Source organism: Scatophagus argus, chromosome 3, assembly GCF_020382885.2.
Source record: "Scatophagus argus isolate fScaArg1 chromosome 3, fScaArg1.pri, whole genome shotgun sequence".
Taxonomy (NCBI): Eukaryota; Metazoa; Chordata; class Actinopteri; family Scatophagidae; genus Scatophagus; species Scatophagus argus.
The window spans coordinates 28043485-28062380 of NC_058495.1; the positions used below are offsets into that span (position 1 = coordinate 28043485).

At 40.9% G+C, this 18896-nt stretch overlaps 1 protein-coding gene across 4 annotated transcripts; it reads left to right on the forward strand.

The window, feature by feature from the left end:
* Positions 1-1132: 1132 nt before the first annotated feature.
* Positions 1133-17429, forward strand: fam83c (family with sequence similarity 83 member C). 4 transcript variants are annotated; one of them, XR_006843063.1, is made up of 7 exons: positions 1138-2278; positions 5307-5474; positions 6889-7013; positions 13244-13480; positions 14108-14966; positions 15102-15205; positions 17060-17429. XR_006843063.1 is itself a non-coding variant. In XM_046385249.1 (6 exons), exons 1-5 carry the CDS (start codon positions 1766-1768, stop codon positions 14937-14939), a joined length of 1875 nt encoding a protein of 624 aa, XP_046241205.1. In that variant the 5' UTR covers positions 1141-1765; the 3' UTR covers positions 14940-14966; positions 17060-17429. The 4 variants fall into 4 exon arrangements, 1 of the variants encoding a protein (XP_046241205.1); XR_006843064.1 differs by having other exon boundaries at positions 1133-2278; positions 14111-15205; XM_046385249.1 differs by lacking the exon at positions 15102-15205 and having other exon boundaries at positions 1141-2278.
* Positions 17430-18896: the final 1467 nt, after the last annotated feature.

The window sequence follows — 18896 nt, forward strand, 5'->3', positions numbered from 1 at the left end:
TAGTAACATAATCAATAATTACATAATTCCTGTGTGTGTGTGCATGCGTGCGTGCGTGGTATAGTCATGTCATTTAACGTATAATTACCAATATTCTATATCTCCCTCTTTAAAGAACAGAAAATGCTATTCTGTGGTGGAACATCCTTTTCTTTATGCTGTAGTCTGTGGTGAATGTCCAGGACTAAAAAGAGCTTTTAGGTGAGATGTGGTTGTGGCCTACATGTAACATAGACCCGGACACAGAGTTTCTCCCATTTCACACATCCTGTGAGCAGATCACTGGAAGACCTTATACTGACATATTATCTTCAATAAATATTACCTTCATGTTTTATTTGAGATTATAATTCTGTTGCTTTTGATATTGATATGTTTTGTGACACTTCAAGAAGCTTCTGTAATAAGAGAGGCAAGGAAGGAAAAGTGACAGATAGATAGATAGATAGATAGATTGCTTTTCACAAGTGCTCATTTTTCTGTCCACGTTCATATTGCCCTCAGTAAATTAAACAAAATTCATCAAAAAAATCATCTGATTTGAATCGGTGGACAGACTCAAATCAGATGATTCTGTTATAAGAAGCTGAGAGGGCAAACTGCCACAGCATGAGACAGCATGAGCAAGACAAGAAGTTAGACAGTACTGCTTTCAAAATAACAGCATGAAAGACCAGCAGGTAGAGAAATAAAGTAAACCTGTTGTAATGTGTAACATGTTATATGGATAGACACATGACTGATATATTAACTGATACTATGCATTATAGAGGAAAAGGGTAAGATCGAACATTATCTGCATTATACCTTAATTTAAGTTCTGGTGCTGACACTTCTGTATTTATTTGAATGAGAAGATGGAACATCTGGAGGCAGTAAACCCTCTGATATAACAAATTTCCTGAAAAACATTTTGTCTCTTCAACTTTGACCCTGGTCACATTTTCAGACCTCCTATCAATTGGACCAAAGACCAAAACACAACTAACTGTTATGAAAAAATAAAGTGGGGGGGAACACACTATCTGATGGGTTTGAAACATTTCATAACAATGTTTTAATGATGCAAAAGCTGTGAAATATGTCTACAGGCAGATATACAAACAAACATGAAGGAAAATAAAGTTTCTACTGATGAATAAATACTGAATTATTGTTTAGTAGGGTTTCAGTGCATCTCGTCTTTCCCTCTCCCTGGGACTTTATTGTGAAATTTCTAACCGACAGTAGAATGTCCGTTGTGAACTGGTCAGCTTGACAACCAAGCGGGGGAGGAGCTTTTTCCCGTTGGAGACCAATGGCAGGATAGGTAGCAACAGGTGAACAGCAAGCACACAGTGAGGTCGAGGCTCCAGGGACTCGGATCCGGTCTGACATGACCGGGAATTGGAGAAGAGAGGACCATTTCAGTGCCTCGGAGGGGGACCGACTTCTAGACATCTGGACTGTAACCGACAGAGAAACTTAACAGATATCACCGACTGAGTGTGTTGTTGTCGGACTTCTGCAGTGAGCCCAGAGGAGTTTGGACCTGATTATTGGTTATTGATCGAATGTGTCATAGGCCTCGTGGAATATTCCGACACTAAGGCGACAGTTTGAGTTGCGCATACATTTTTTTTCCGTCTTTGCAATCATGTTCCTGCACCGACATCGAATTAGGGAATCGATTAATTGATTAGTTTTAGACGAGACTTTGTGTGCGGGTTTTAAACAACCGGCGGCTTGAAGACCTAATCCCAGCTCTGCTGACCACGAAACCACTATGATCAGCTCAGACGGCCTGCGGCCGGCCACATCCGGCAGGAAGCCCCTGGGAAAGCTCGCCTCCCGCCTGGAGGAGGTAAAGAACCCGTGGCGACAGGTATCCACGTTGGAGCTGAGCCACAACGAGGCCGCCCGACTAGCGACGGACGCTCTGCTGGAGCACGGAGAGAAAGAGTATCGCAGAGTCCTGACCGAGGAGCGGGAGCTCAACTTTCTGTCCCCGCTGGAGGTCCGCTACATCACCAAGCATGCTGCAAAGACGTGCAGCTCCGACATCAACGGCAGCGGCCCCAACGACCGGGACTTCGGTGACGGAGACGACGTGTCCGAGCTCACCTCCGGGACTTACTTCCCCATGATGTCTGACGAGGAGCCGCCGATGCTGGAGCTCGGCTGGCCAGACTCAAGCCCGTCCAGATACGGACCGTCGGAGACGCAGATCTACTTCCAGAGGGATAAGTCCCACAACGTCAAAGACCTCATCCGGTCCTTGATCAACAAGGCCAAGAAGGTAAGAGGGACCGAGTGAAACACCAGAGCGATTTATTTTAGCGTCATTTAAATGCAATAAGAGGCCGTTGGCAAGTGTGAGACTATGCTAGTGAAATATATGAAACTTCCAGGAGTTTCAGGACTCCTCAGCTGACAGACATTTAGACATTTCAAGTCTACAACATATCATTCAGTCAATTAAATGAGATAATAATGGGGTAATGAGATAACAGAGCAGTTAAATGCTGCGTATGTAAATGAAGTTTACTCTCAGTTTAAGGTCACTTCTGCTCCTTCAGCCCTGATTTCAACACTTAAGACTCCAGTTTATTTTTAACCAACTGGGAAAAGGAGGTTTTTGAAAAATGATTAGAAGATTGGATTAGATTATTCTCATCATTATTTATGAATCACAAGGACACTTTTGAGCAGACACAGAACTATTAATGCTTCTCCACCATTAAAATTATGTTTTTCTTCTTATTAGCCAACTTTATAGTGCAGTTTACCCCAATTTGATATCTGTGCAGTTCGTTTTCACATTTATCTGGTGAAAGGGAACGCTTCTCCCATTTCATCCTGTTTAACAAACATCTGTATGAGAGGATTTTGTGGTATCCTGACTAGTTTAGAGCTAATTGGGATCCAATATGCCCTTCAGACCAGTGTGTTGTAGAAGCTCGAAGCCTACTCTGCGCACACACTAACAATTCTAACCCTAACCCTCTGATAATAAGACAATAAAACAGTCTGAGACTAATGCACACAAGCAATAGACATGAAACCAATAAAAATGAGAAAAAACTGAAAATCCTGCAGCCTGAAATGAGCTAAAATAACATCATGATGATTTGGTTTCCTGGAAAATAGGATAAAGAACTCATGAGGTGTGCTGCTGTCAGTTTTTGATTTTCATCGTTCCACTGTGAGTTCTTTTCCCTCCAGTGGTTTCTGCTTGGTTTGCTTACAAACAAATGCAGCAGGCGTGAGCTTGTCTGTCCTCGCCCTCCTGCTGTCGTGCTTGATCAGGGCTGATCTGTCCAGTCAGCTGGGCCCACAGCTTCCTGACACTCACTGAACTGCTGACCTCTTTTTAGATCAGAGAAGTTTCAGGTTTAAAAGTTAGGAATGACCACAGGGTATGAGACAACGAGCACCATTTTGTGTCTATGTAATTGTTTTTTTTGTCTTTATGGTTGATTTGTCCTTCCTTCCTTGTTGTTATTTTGTGTCTCTTTGTCGTGCTTTGTGTCTCTGTATAGAAATTTTGTGTCTTTGTGCTTGTTTTTGTTTCTTTGTTGTGATTCTCTGTAGTCATTTTGTGTCTGATGGACTGTCTCACTTGAGATGTCAATAGAGGGACAGCAGGACCCCGTGAACTCCTGGCTCTGTACCTGTCCACTAACGTGTTATGTAAAAGTAAAATGAAAGCAACTATTGTAGAATACATTTCAGGTTATTCATTGGTTATCAGCACTTTAAATACTGTTAGTTAATGACTTATGACTTTAAATTATGAGTTCATAAAACTGACAACATACTATCTAAATAACAAGCACATTTGGTTTATTGGCAGACAGAAAAGCACATATTGCACATGAGTCATCTGAGTCTCCACAGACACTTCCTCCTTCTCCATGTGTAAATAGACTTGTTTTATATGCATGATGACTGAGTCATTTGGTTCTAAAAATGAAAACAGTTGAATCTACAATGAACAAAAACTGTCAAATCTGTGCAAGAAACACAGCAACATGTAGAAATACAGCAGATCTGATTTTATAGCCATAATGCTGATCTCTTTCTCACATGTTTGTGCAGCATCACCAGCTTTAAGATCAAATGAAACTGACTGCAGTTCAGTTGACAGATATTTGTTAGCAAAGCTGTTGAAGCAGCCTACTGGCAGTTCATAACAAGTTCTGCATACCTGGAGTCTCTTTTAAAGCAGTCTGCACAGGTGGCTGTCAGCTGCAGCAACAGGACTGTCTGAAGGCAAGGTGCTTGTTGATGGCTTCAGTAATGGCCTTCAGGACCCAGTCGTGCGGCCATCGTTACTCAAGTCAGTTTTAAATCAGTTTTATTTATGTAATCTCTGATTACAACATGTGATCTCCTAACCCTTTCCACCTAGATCAGGTGCAGACCCAACTCAACAGACCCAACTTTTCCAAGAAGACCGGAGCTGTACCGTCAAATGTTTGAAAGAATCTGGCTTTGTTCAGTGATAAAGACTGCCTGCATACACCAACTGATAATCAGCTGATAAATGCTCTGAGAAATATTTGTTCACACACTTCTAAACCTGTCTGAGGCACTTTCAATCATTTTAGGTGTTGGTTGTTCATTTGCACACATAAGTGCCTGTGGCCCTGGACATGTCTATTCGTGTGTGTGAGTGTGCGTGCATTTGCACAACCATGTTGTGCTGTCAGACACATTTGAGAATTCGGGCCACTGAAGTCAAACATCAGCTGCTGCAGGATTGTGCTCATGTTGTGCAGTCTGACTGTTTTACACTGCAATTTCATATTGATTCAGACTAACTGAAATACTGTCCGTGTGTCAGGTTCTGTTCCACTAGAGGAGAACTAGATGATTTTTCTTTTGGAGCTGTAATTATATTTTTAAAGTATTCTGTCAAAAATCCTCGGTAACAAAGTTTTACATCAAGTTTTCCATTTTGAATCAGTTATGGTCTTCTCTCTCCCTGTTTTTATGTTCACTCTGTCATTCTTAGCTGAAGCTCCTGGTGGGTCTAATTTCTTTGTTGTAAAGCACTTTGATTAGCACACATTTGTTTTGTGAAAGGTACTTTACAAATAAACCGTATTAATATTATTTTAAAATTACTTAAATTATTTAACTAATTCATGAATTCTTCTGCTGCATGCTGCCTTTATGACTATTTTCTGGAAAAGCCGGAAATGTTCTGTTTTCAGGTTTTAGACAAAACGTCTCTCTTTAATCCAGCCAGTGTTTGTGTGGAACTACTTGGATGACATTTTCGTCCTGTTGATGTCTCTGATGTCTCCCTGCTGCTCCAGGTGATAGCTTTGGTGATGGACATTTTTACAGACGTGGACCTGCTGTGTGATCTTATGGAGGCGTCCAACAAGCGCCGGGTCCCTGTCTACATCCTACTGGATGAGAAGAACCTCCATTACTTCACTGAAATGTGCTCCGTACTCGACATTCAGAATTCACACCTCAGTGTAAGTACTGAACATCGCGCAAGTTGTACTTCAACAGACATATCTGTTCACATGTCGAGAGACCAAGAACACAAAGACAGAAATACAGTCTTCACCCTGACTAAATTCACAATTTACTGACACTTCAGTCAGCAAAGATCTATGAACTAATTAAAAAAACCTTAAAGCTGAAGGTCAGAAGTGACAGAGAAATAAGATGATGCTATGAAGGAGGTGTTAAAACAGTCTTTTGTAAGTAGCTGGAACCTACTTACAAAACTTGCAAATCTCAACTTCCAAACTAAACTTTAGATACTTTATGTGAATGTCTTTGTTGTATGAGTAAATTCCAGCAAAATTGCATCATGACATTCCCATCTGCCCCAGCAGTAGCCTACTTTATGTCCTGTGCTAATCCTGAAACAGCATTGTTACTGTGAGCATGTTAGCAGGTTAGCATTTAGCTCAAACTTCTGCTGAGCCCAGCTGCTAGCATAACACTGGAGTGATGGAACAGAGAAACTTGGAGATTGTAGCCTCATAGTGGGCTTAGGGTGGATGCTTCATCATTTACTTTGTTGAGTGTGAGTTCGCAGATGTGTGCTAACGCACTGAAGTCTGTCCTGTGCGGGGAAGATGTGTTATTTTTATGGTGCCCGTGGCTGAGGACTGTATGTTAAGTGATGAATCATCCATCACATGTTTTATGAATCTGCATGTTGACTTTAACAAAGCGTCAAAATAAAGTGAAACTAAAACTTCCTGAAAGGAAGCAAATAAAAGCGCACACACCAGTATGGCTGTAGAAGAGAAACCTTTACTGAAAGTATTTTATCTTGCAGAAAACTCTGCTGGATTAGAAAGCAAAATGTGTTTGTCATACTGACTTTCACATACTCAGTTCCAACCTCATTAATTTCCTGTGTACTAACTGTTTCTCGTTTTGTTTCCACCTTCCGTGTCAAAAAATGATAAAACTTGGGATGCAGCTGGAGCTGATTTGCATTTTTAAATAACACTTGCAAATATTTTCACCAAATTCTGTGAGCCTGGGTTGCCTGGAGCTCACTGTCATACTAAAACAAAGTCTACTTAATATTAAGATGCCTTGATCGGAACAAGTTTAGAGGTAAATATGAAATCAATCCAAGCTAAATGATTAAAATGTACTTGATGCAGTTAGAGGAACTAATGCTTCAGCTGCTGATGCTGCTGAATGTTTTCACTAGATGGTTGTGATGGTTCTGAGCTTTGTAGGACCAGCAGTTTTCATTTTTTGCTTGTTTGATTCATTTGTTGCCTGGATTAAAACAGAATGCTTTTCATCACAGTCGTTATTTTTATCAGAACCCGTCTTTCCTCATTATGCTTCACTGAAATGCTGTGTGTCTTCTATGATTCTGCACGTGTATTTACCATGTGTGTTTGTATGCAGAACATGCGTATTCGCAGCGTGTGCGGCGACACATACTGCACCAAGAGCGGCAAGAAATTCACCGGTCAGGTCCTGGAGAAGTTCATGATCATTGACTGTGAGGAGGTGATCGCTGGGTCCTACAGGTGAGATACTCACACTCACACTTACACACACACACTCTCAAGCTAACAATCATCAGTCATGTAATTTTACATTCCACTATTTTTCTTTCATCTCCTCTCTAACATTAATGTGGTTTTTAAATGATTAACTCTTATCATGAAATGTTCTCTGGAGATCTTTGGTCGTTCAGAAAGACAAATCTCAGAACGAGGGTTGTTACTCAAGGACCTGGTGTAATAAAAATATTAAATGACTGAGCTGTCGTACAGTAGACATGTGCTCAGTGACTTTGGCCTCGTGTCCAACATGTGACCAAACTAACACACACATTAATACACAACACATATCGACAGTTACAGTTGATGAATACCAACCTTATGAGTTTTTATGAGCAGAATTTGACACGGTCCATCTTTTCCAAGTCCCACTACTTAATAAAAGTGTAATACTAATACTAATAGTACTAACATTGAATGTCTGGATGTGCTCTTTAAAAGACAACTCGGTAGTAAAGGCATAACTGCAGGTCTGGAAACTAATGTCAGCTATGAGATGACATGTCGGCGGACATAAAGTGAACACAAAGTGAGCAGCTCGTATAAAAAGACGCCTGTGGACATTTACTTTGCATCACTCCAGATAAGTAGGACTATCAGCAGGTTTCAGGAGGAAGTCAGCTGAGCCACCCTCAGTATTGATGTGGAACAAAGCTTGTGTTGTGCTGCAAAGTGACCACACTGCTGCTGCTGGTGTGTGAAACATTTATCAAAATACTTGAGTGATAATTACAGCCACAGTGGTGACAGGTGAGACTCTGAACAATAGGGACAGCAGAGAGACATTTACTGAGCTAACTGAGTGCAGATTTCATTGTACAGGAACAGAACGGACTTGAAGCAGTATAGTTTATTTCTATTGAACTTATTATCTCATTATTTCCAGAAAATACTTTTCTTACTGATACTGGGTTTGATTTCAGTTCTGATGATGAAAGTATTAGATCTCATCTGGTGTTGCTAGATTTTCAACTATTTTCGTTGTCAAATAATTAAGTTCAATTCAATGTATTTATATAGTGTTAAATCACAACAACAGTTGTCTCATGATACTTCCCAGTTAGAGCAGGTCTAGCCCAAACTCTTTAATTTGATTTTTAGAGAGACCCAATAAAACCCCCATGGGCAAGAACTTGGCCACGGTGGAGAGGAAAAACTGCCTTTTAAAAGGCAGAAACCCCAGCGCAGACCCCAACTCAATGTGGGCAGTTATCTGCCTTGACCCGCTGCGTTGGTGATGCAATAGAATGTGATGAAGTCGTGAAATGAGCCTGATGAGGCATGTTCACGCTACCTTTTCTGTTGCATGTATACACAACGACTATCAACTAAAAAAAAGAGTTCAATTCTCAAACACTGAGCAGCTGGAACCAACAACAACAAACATAAAGATCTAAGGAAGAATGACAACAGTCATCCTCAGCTTCATCTTGTTCTACTGTTTTCTCTTTATTTCCTCAGGAAGTGTGTATACACACCCTGTGAGTGTGTAATGTCCCAGTGAAGCTGTTGCACAAACAGTGCTATCACATTTGAACAGCGGATGTATTGATGTTTGGTTCGGTGCTGTGGTGATCACCCAGTGGTAACACTTACTAAAGGCAGAAGTTTAGTGTTGTTTTTAGTGCTGTTAAACTTCATGAAGCACCTTACACATTGGGATGACGCGGGGCCGACTGGTTGGTGCGTCTCCTCATGTACAGAAGGTTGAAATCCCTTCATAGCTTCTGTTTGACATCTGAAGCTCCCCTTGAGTCTGATGTGTGAGCTTCTGGAGATTCATGGAGCCCATTTGTGCCTTCTTGTGACTGATATCACAACATGAGTTCACAGAACTGCATGTAGAGACATGTGGGACTGTTTAACGCTGGTACAAGTGCCTAACCCTAACCCTGTTTTAGAAGCACAATAAAATTATTTCAATTCAATGAACTGCCACAGGAAATTAAATCTCCGCTGCTGTCTTGTCACAGCTATACTTTCCCTGCCTGAATACTTTTCCCCTGAACATGCATAGGTTAACAGCCAAATAACCGGCTTCACATATTCAACAAATTGTCGTTCTCCAGGGGAAATCATGTAAAATATATTTTACTGATCTTCCACCCTGATTAGAGAAAGCAGGTTTCTTGTTTACATTTCACAAAGTTGCTTTTCTTTGTTTAGACTGGGTAAAAATTATCCTACGGGGGGCGGCCGTGGTCTAGAGGTTGGAGAAGCGGCTTGTGATCAGAGGGTCACCTGTTCGATTCCCCCACTGGATGGGCAGGAAAAATTTGAGCATGGTGGACTGATTAATGAGAAAATGCTCCTAACCCTAACTCAGTGGCAGCCCACTGCTTCTGTGTGTGTTTCACTGCATGTACTCTTTGCTATGTGTTGCATGTGTGTTAAACTAAGGAGGGTTAATACGACGAAAAAACTCCGTGTGTGTATGTAAAAATATATATACTGCCAATAAAGCTTCTTCTTCGTTAACAGCCAACAAATCCTTTTGGAAGGAAGTAGATAATATGTGCACAGAACAGACTGAGGTGGTAAAAATACAGTTTGGACCATCAGGATAACAAAAGAAAATGGCTTCTGTGAGGTGTGCGTTGGAACAGAAAGGACTTCAGTGAGAGTCTGCTTGAATGTCAGACCTCAGCTGATCCCAGTTCAGAGTTCACTGGAGAGCAGCTGTCAGAGTTTATGAGTGTTGGTGTCCGTACTCACTAAATCAAGCAGTAGTTCATACTTAATTGTATCATTTATTTGAATTAAACGTGTCACCAACCACACCTGAATTCATACTTTCTTCTTCTTTGTTATTAATTTGTGTCCACTCAGGTCTAGCTTTCTGGTTGTTTTCTCCTGACTGTTCAGAGGTGTCTCAGATTTAACACACAGGAAGTTTTTAACTTTACTTGTGGTTTGAGGTGTGTGGCAGTGGGGAGGCTCAGGCACGCAGGTTGACAGCCATCAAACATTCTCAAGAATGAAGTGTGAGGACCAGACAGGTACCAGGTGCTTCTTATCACCTGACCGCACCTCCTCCTCCATTACACTGACAGCCAGGGAGTGCCAGCTACTACACAATGAAAGCTGATGACTTTATTTTTCCAAGAAATGCTCATTCACTGGTCATTTTTAACTGTTAATCCAAAACAAAATACAACATTTCTTCATATTCCACATACATGACAGTCCTACTTTATTCTAGGCCTTACTGTTTAGCAGTTAGAAGCACCATATTCATGTCTAAGAAATGGTTTATAGGAATGTTTATAAAGAAAGTAAAGTTTTACTAAAGGTGCTCCCGTGGGCCCCAATAATTTCAGGTAAACAGTAACAATGATAATAATAATAATATTGATTTTATGATAAAACTGAGCAGATGACAGAGATATGACTGAAGGGGAACATGGAAGATCTGACCACTGTGTAATTGTATATGACTTGTAATTGTATATGGTAAACCTGGAAAGTGATGATAGATATCAGGCACCACCTTACTGCAGCCCGTCAGACGACTTGTCTTCATGAAAACAATGTTTATGGTTTGTGCAGTGAAGGTGTGCTCCCATCAGGAATTTAACTTCAGCTGGATTGTGTTCAACATATCTGAGCAGTGAGTGACTTATCACTGATGAAAAGTTGCCCTGCAGGTTCTTAACTGATGGAAAACACACTTAGTGCCTCAGCCTTCAGTGGCTTCAAAATGATTTCAGTTCAAAAAACAAAATATTTACTGATTTGGTTTTATGCTTCATGTGATGTTGTCTCTGCAGAGATTATTAAAGGCCCTTTCATAGTTTTCATGTGGTTGTTGAAATCAATTAATCTGAGTTTTTCAACATTTTAGACAAGTGAAATTGTGTTTGCAGACTAAAAACATTTACATAGTAAAAACTGAAAAAGCTGCAGAGTAGAGACTCAAGGACAAGTTAGTGTGAAGGCTACAAACTGGCTGAACCATCATCCCAGTCCCCAAAAAACCCACCATCACGGGGTTGAATGACTACAGACCCGTCGCCCTGACATCTGTGGTCATGAAATCCTTTGAGAGGCTGGTGCTGAACCACCTGAAGTTCATCACAGGCCCCCGGCTTGACCCCCTGCAGTTTGCCTACCGGGCAAACCGGTCGGTGGATGACGCAGTCAACATGGGACTGCACTTCATCCTCCATCACCTTGACACCCCAGGGACATATGCCAGGATCCTGTTTGTGGACTTCAGCTCTGCATTCAACACCATCATCCCAGAAATCCTCCGCCAGAAGCTCTCACAGCTCACAGTGCCGACCTCCACCTCTCAGTGGATCTACAACTTCCTCACTGACAGGAGGCAGCAGGTGAGGCTGGGGAGCATCACCTCCAGCACCAGAACCATCAGTACCGGCGCCCCCCAGGGGTGTGTTCTTTCCCCGCTGCTCTTCTCCCTATACACTAACGACTGCTCCTCAGGGGACCCGTCCGTAAAACTACTTAAGTTTGCGGACGACACAACAGTAGTTGGCCTCATCAAGGATGGTGATGAGGCTGCCTACAGACGTGAAGTAGACCAGCTGGTCCTCTGGTGTGGTCAGAACAACCTGGAGCTTAACCCGCTCAAGACTGTGGAGATGACAGTGGACTTTAGGAAGAACCCACCCACCTTACCTCCTCTCACCATTCTCAACAACACAGTGTCTACTGTGGACTCCTTTAAGTTCCTGGGAACTACAATCGCCCGGGATCTCAAGTGGAAGTCCCATGTAGACCTAATCAGGAAAAAGGCCCAGCAGAGGTTGTATTTTCTGCGACAGCTGAAAAAGTTCAACCTGCCTCAGGAGCTGCTGACCATCGTCCAGTCTGTTCTCTGCACTTCCATCACTGTCTGGTTTGGATCGGCCACCAAACAGGACAGAAACAGACTGCAACGGACAATCAGGTCTGCAGAAAAAATCATCGGGGCCGACCTGCCCTCCATTCAGGACTTATACCAGTCCAGGGTCAAAAAACGGGCAGGAAGCATCACTGCAGACCCCTCTCACCCTGCACACAAACTATTTGATCTGCTTCCCTCTGGTAGGCGTTACAGAGCTCTGTATGCCAAGACTACCAGACACAAAAACAGTTTCTTCCCCCAGGCTGTCTCCCTGATCTCCCCGTAAACCACCTGCCATTGTGTGAACCATCACACTGTTTGCACTACCTCATTCCACTGTTTGCACTACATGTATATATATATATATATATATATATATATATATATATATATATATATATAGATATATATATATATATTTCTCTTGTAAATATTTTATTCTTCTTTTTATTATTATTATTGGTATTTTGTATTTTGTATGGTGCACAGGACAGAGAAAAATCCGGAGTCAAATTCCTTGTATGGTCACACATACTTGGCAAATAAAGCTGATTCTGATCTGATTCTGATTCTGATTCTGAAGATGAAGAACAGAACCTGCTGTGTGTTAGAATGACCCAGTTAGGACAAAGTCCCATTCATTTCTTCATCAGAAATTTCAGATCTGTAGTAACATGAAGGTGAAATCCCTCATGAACTGATTTTGAAATTCTTAAGTTTTGTTATCCATCCATCCATTTTCTGTACCCACTTTATCCGTCAGCCTGTCCCAGCTGACTGCGGGCGAGAGGCGGGGTTTACCCTGGACTGGTCACCAACCACATTAGTTTTGTTATGATTGATAGTATTAATACATATACTGTGTTATCATTGCACATCCTGCAAGCTGACAAGTCTCATCCTGGTTGGATAATGGAAATATTTCCCTTCCTGTATTGGCCACTTTGTCTCAGGCCTGCTGGCTAATTCGTTGCATTCATGCGAGCTCAGACATTTGAATGGTCATCTACTCTATTCAGCACTGAAAACATGATTTCTGCCGCTCAGCTGAGTGTCTTCAATGTTTCTGTTGTCTGATGAGTCAGCTCATCGGGTGCAGGTGGAGGGAGATAATCTTTACCTGATGGGGTCAAAGTCACCATTTGCGTTTCATAATTTTAAGGCTTCATCCACATTAACCTTCTTGATTAGTAAATAACGAAATTCCAGACATTTCGTATGCAGTATATAACAGAAAGCTGCTGTGCAAAATAAGCTCAGTATTTCCAGAACACAATTCTGTTTAAGTCACCCAGGTTCTTTAATGTACAGTGGTTTCATGCTGTCCTTTGTGTCTCCTCTCTAGTTTCACCTGGCTGTCGGCTCAGGTGCACAGCAACATGGTGATGCATTTCTCAGGTCGCATTGCCGACAGCTTTGACCGGGAATTCCGCTGCCTGTACGCCGACTCGCAGATCATCAACTGCTTCTCCAGCATGGAGGAGGAAGGGATGTCCTACTACCCATCGTACCAACTCATGATGGCCCCCGGCTTGGGTGTGGGTCCCGGCCCAGTCATGGGCCTGGATTTACTCTCTGACAGGTATGGACAAAGATGTTTGGTTACTTTTTCAAGGCTCACCATTTCCAAAATATTACTTTCTCCTCAGACTTGAATCTGTAATGTGCATCCGTGTTCTTAGAGAGGCCTGGTATAGGTCTCTGTAAAGAGATTACTTGCTTTTTCGAATATCAGATTAATAATTTTGTCCTGAAAATATCAGAAAATGTGTGAAAAAGCCCATCTCTTTCACTTAGAGCCCAAACAGATGAGGAGTTCAAATTTCAACAGGCTGCAGGACATGGATGTTAAATAAGTTAGCAGCAAAAACTAAATTAAAACAACAATTTAACTACAGTTAAATAAAATCCAGCAAAAAGAAGGCATGGACGGAAATAGAATTATACCACAATAAACACATTAAAAATATATTCCGTGTGTCCATATTGGAAAAAGACTTGCTGATAATGTTTGATTTTATCAGCCAAGGTTTCTTGATTTGTACTCTGTGAAAAGCAGTTTTGTTTCTTCATTTTGTTAATATTTATACAGTATAAATTACAGTCAATATCGTCACTTTATGTATAATCTCCATTAACAGGTTTTTTTTTTCTTTTTCTTTTTTTAAATACATGGTATGATAATCTTTACTTCACCTCCATCCTCCAGCAGGCAGCGGGAGAGGGTGTGCTCTGAAAACTCCAGCAGCCAATCGAGTAGCAGTGTGTCCAGTGTGAAGGTTGCACCTGGGATGACCTCAAACACGGTCTACAAGGTCAATCAAGGTCATGACAAGAAGGAGCACAGCAACAACTCTCATCTTAGCCCTGAGAGGAGAGGTGGAGACCGAGCAGGAGGACAAACCCCGATGCCTCAGGGTCACATCACACCAGGACCACGGGTCTCTGCTAATGGAGGAGCCAATCACAGCCCAGCTATGGAACGACCACCGCCCCACTATGGTCAGCCATTGGGCATCGAGTGGAACAAGCCCAACCCAGCAGACATAATGCGGTCGAATATAGGTGGCACCTCCTCCAAGTTTCAGGCATTGGGGTTGTACGATCACAAACCAAGCATTTTCCACAGCCCTGGGCTTGTTTCCGGCACTCCCAACTTAAACCAAAACCCCAAGGCCCAGACAACTTCCCCAGTCAATGACATCAAACTCACTTCCAAACAGAAGACTTCCTCCAATCAGTTCCTGAACAAATTCACAGACCTATTCCTGCCCCCCTCCAGCAAAGACAAAGAGACCTACAACTTCCGTAGGTCTCCATCCCCTCATGGCAGCACACCTTGGGGAGGACCGGACCTCTCTCAAACTGAGCCGGAGAGCCAGCAGAGCCCACCACCTCCACCCTCTCCAGCAGTGGTGATGAGCCGGCAGGACCAGAAACGCATGACGCTGGGCCACAGCAAGCTGGACCTGGTGAACCAATACAACAAAATGAAATCGAAGCAGGTGTACAGCCGCTTTGAGCTCAAGACCACAAATTAAACTGGGAGCTCAGATTGACGTCTTCTGGTAAAATTTTATGTCTAACTTCCAAAGCTGTTTTTTTCTTTCTCTGGACCTTATTGCATTTTAACAGTCCATGAGGAAAAGTCTCCTGGTTGTCTTTTTAAATTGCTCAGTCGTTTGTCTTCCTTCACAATTTAGTGATGCCAGTCGGAAATGAAGCCATTACAGCCACACTGGCTCTTTCACCATGTTTACAGGGTTTTCCTCAGTGATTCCTGAAACCAGATTGCCTCTTTTTTCAGGTGAGGAGCCTTTCCAGGTACAGTAGGTTTCTGAGGCTGTGGGGCCATAGTTACCAAAACGTAAAAGGGGCCTGCAGCAGGCTGTAAAATGATGCATGAAAAAAAACATTAATCGATTAAAAAAAGGAGATGATGTGAGAAGGAGATAGTATGAAAACATGGACAGAAATATCTGTGTGGTAAAGAAACTTTCTGTGATCATGAAGCCTAATGACTCCACAATAAGGTGTAAGTGTATGAACAACACAGCAGACCACAGTCTCTAAACACTAACAAACAGGTAGATCTGTGTTATACACTCTTCTCTTTCAAACAGCCGTAATCTCACAGCTCTTATTATAAACTATGATGAACTGGTCATGGGTCACATGATCAATAGCTGTTGTCTGTCCTTGAATTTCTCATGCATTTGTTTTGTCCTGTTAACGTGTACATTGACATAAAGTATGTTCAAGTTTTCTGCCAGATGTTCTTCGACATCTGTCACTTTAAACTGTGAGCCTCTGATGACCCACTGTGCTGTTAAGTTTGTTTTCATTCAAAGTGAAAGAAAGGTTGGCTTTAAGTTTAACATTAGCAGTAATTTCCACCACATGTTGCTTTTCTGTAGTTTACCCTAACCCTATAGAAATGAAATTGCTTCTATGTTAGTTTTCATTCATGAGTTCAGATCATGGATGAGAACTGACTCCAGTCCAGTCACTCACAGTAGTATAACAAAAGAAAAAATCCTTTTGGCAGTTAAAAAAGACACTTCCGGGAAACAGGATTAACTTTTAGGTTGTGAACTTTTATTTCCACCAGGGATTAATAAATGTAAAACTTTCCCAGTGTCTAGCTGTCATAATTCATGATTCAGACAGGGTGACAGTGACAAGTTCTACAGTTCTGAAGTTGTTTTATTTGAATCATGAGAGCACAAGTGGTGCTCATATCCCAGATGGGACTAAACCACAGTTAACATCATCAGAACGCCCACTCAGAGGCCGCACCAGTCAAACCACTAGAACCAACAGTCCAAAAAATGTTTGAAAAAAAATTAATAAATAAAATAAAATATATCAAATGTGCATTTATGCTTTTTACAGTTTTGACCAAATAAGTACACGTTTAAACAAACTGTTTAAAAAAACTTAACAAAATGTATTTATTTCAATTACTTCAGTTAGTTTTTGATGTCAAAGTCAAAAACTACAAAGTAAAATAAATGCTTCTTTGGGGTTTGCACAGGGTTTCTGTAAATGTGGGTAGAGACTGATTTAGTCATCCTTTTCTTTCTTTTGATTCTTGCGGTTTTGTTTCATTTTGAACCTGTAACAGTGCTGTATTCTAATGCATAAACCTTGTGCCTTGTTCATCCTGCCTTAAGGTTTACAGTCACATTTTCATACACTGTAAGATAATCCTTTATTAGCCCGACAGTGGGGAAATTTGCAATATAACATCTCCAGTAATTCAGATGACTATTTGAAGTTGCTCTCACTACAGGGAGCAAGGTTTGTTTAAAGCAGAAGCTGGTGCCATGTGACAAAGTTTCTGGTGCTGTTTCTCTTTAGAAGTTAGATGTAGATAAAGAAACTGAAGGGCTTTTTGACATTTTAAATTGATGCAGTTGGAAAACGTTGTAAACAGAAATGGGACAAGACAACATTGAGACGATGCTGTTTGCAGTAATTGATAAAAAGAAAAGAAGCCTTTGAATTACACACTGCTGTCACCCGCTTAAAATTTCCATTTTTTTATGACATACTTTTAATCAAATCAGATCAGATTCAGTAGATACTAAAAGAAATATTGACATCATGCTTTCTTTTGGTTAATTTGTGATTGTGTTTTTTTTCCATCATTCCACAGCTAAATAACTCTTCATTAGCGAGCAGCAGCAGTGGGAGAGACATGGAAAGTCAACTTGAGCTGTTGTCACTTAAGCAATAATGAGTGATAGTGATCAATTATTTTGATTATATGTGTTCTCATTTTGTGTGTGTTTTTGTTTACTGCTCATTTCAGTTTTTTGTCATTAATACAATCAGCCAGATGATGGCAGGCATTCATATGTCATATGACTAATTTATATTGTGATGTATATAATTAACTGTCAGGAATTTGGGTTATTGTTTTATTTTATGCTATGTTTACTTCAGAATGTGAACTTTCTGTTAAGTTTGTCTTAATTTGTAAGATCAACACTTCAGGATTTAATAAAACACAAAGTTGAAGTTAAGAACTGTTAGTTGTAGATGATTTGTCACAGCAAAGATCATCATCTTCATTGGAAAATTAAACAACAGCTTAGTTCTTCAAGCTGATCATTGTTGAAATTTTAGGGTTATGTAAAGATGGAACATTTTGAATTTTAACAAGTTAATAAATTCATCTTTATTTCCAAAGAATGTCATGATCCCTATGATTTCTAATGACTCAAAAAAGAAAACTGGATAACATCATAACAAAGATAATTCCTAATGATTGGGGATTTGAGTATAGGTTGTCCATAGAGCCACACTGGCCAGACTGAAATATTTCGACAAGAACAAGATACCAAGAAAAAGCAATAAAATATATTTGCAGTAGTTCAGTATAGATGGAGGAAAACTTAGTGATATAAGAAGGATGGGTTCTTGACTGAAGAATTTTGGAATGTGGATGTTAAGGCTTTGTCAGTGTGTAGAGGAAGCTTGTGCAGAGTTCTAATGTAACAAGCTGAGGCCAGGGTCTCACACCTAATTGTACGCTCTGAAGCGAGGGGCAGACATGTGGCATAAGACGTGGTTCAGTCTTATAGAGTATACTAGAGTAGTATAGACCTTTGATTAATGTGCTGACATGTTCAAGGTATTTGTTCCCCTATTCAATTATGAAATTTCATGGATTGCCATTATCATTTCAGAACAGAACTTAATGTTCCCCTGACTTACACCATGGTGACAATTTTTTCATCAAGTTTCATCATCAGGTCAACATTTTATTGTGTCCAATACTTCGGCTTATGACCAAATATCTGCAGAGGTAATGACAATGACATCAGCTTCAGCTGAACTTAGTGTCAGGCATCAAGTAAATGTGGTAGGTGGTCTGATTTTAGCTTAATGTAACAGATTGGTACTTTACGAGCCACTGATGTTTATTTTGGTATGGTTTAAGAAAACCACAGTAACATATGTCCTGTGATTGAAAAGGGTCTTCCTTTGTGTAACCTCACTACAGTTAACCAGAAAAGAAACAAAAACTCAGGCAATTTAAAGGATTTAAAAAAGCAGTGGACACTGGGCAGGTACAACAAAATATTCAGACGTAACTGCCACTTTACTAGGAGAATAAAAGACAAAGATTTAATTGTTAATGCTACCTTGTCCTCCACAGATCACATTGTAGTCACTGGCACTACAGTTAATTCTGACAGTGAATTGGTTTCAGCCAGTGATGATTCACAAAGAGAACGTTAGCTTGAATAAGTGATGGTAATATTGTGTTGTGGTTTCTAGTGGGTCAGAGAATGTTTTCTGTCTGTGTATCAGACAATTCAGCATTAGGAATCACTATTCCCCACTTGGCCACTGCACAGTATTTTTTCCTGTCAGGAAATCCAACCCAGAGGCTGGTCACAGGTTACAGTATAAACACTGACAGAATAAAAACACCAAGGACAGAAATGTATACAATGGAGTGTCCAGCACACTGTGGTCCAGAA

Excerpts from the sequence above, each read along its gene's own strand:
- fam83c (XM_046385249.1), top strand. The coding sequence starts at position 1,766 with ATGATCAGCTCAGACGGCCTGCGGCCGGCCACATCCGGCAGGAAGCCC. Across the intron at positions 2,279-5,306 it reads TGATCAACAAGGCCAAGAAG|GTGATAGCTTTGGTGATGGA; the intron begins GTAAGAGGGACC and ends CTGCTGCTCCAG. Across the intron at positions 5,475-6,888 it reads TTCAGAATTCACACCTCAGT|AACATGCGTATTCGCAGCGT; the intron begins GTAAGTACTGAA and ends GTTTGTATGCAG.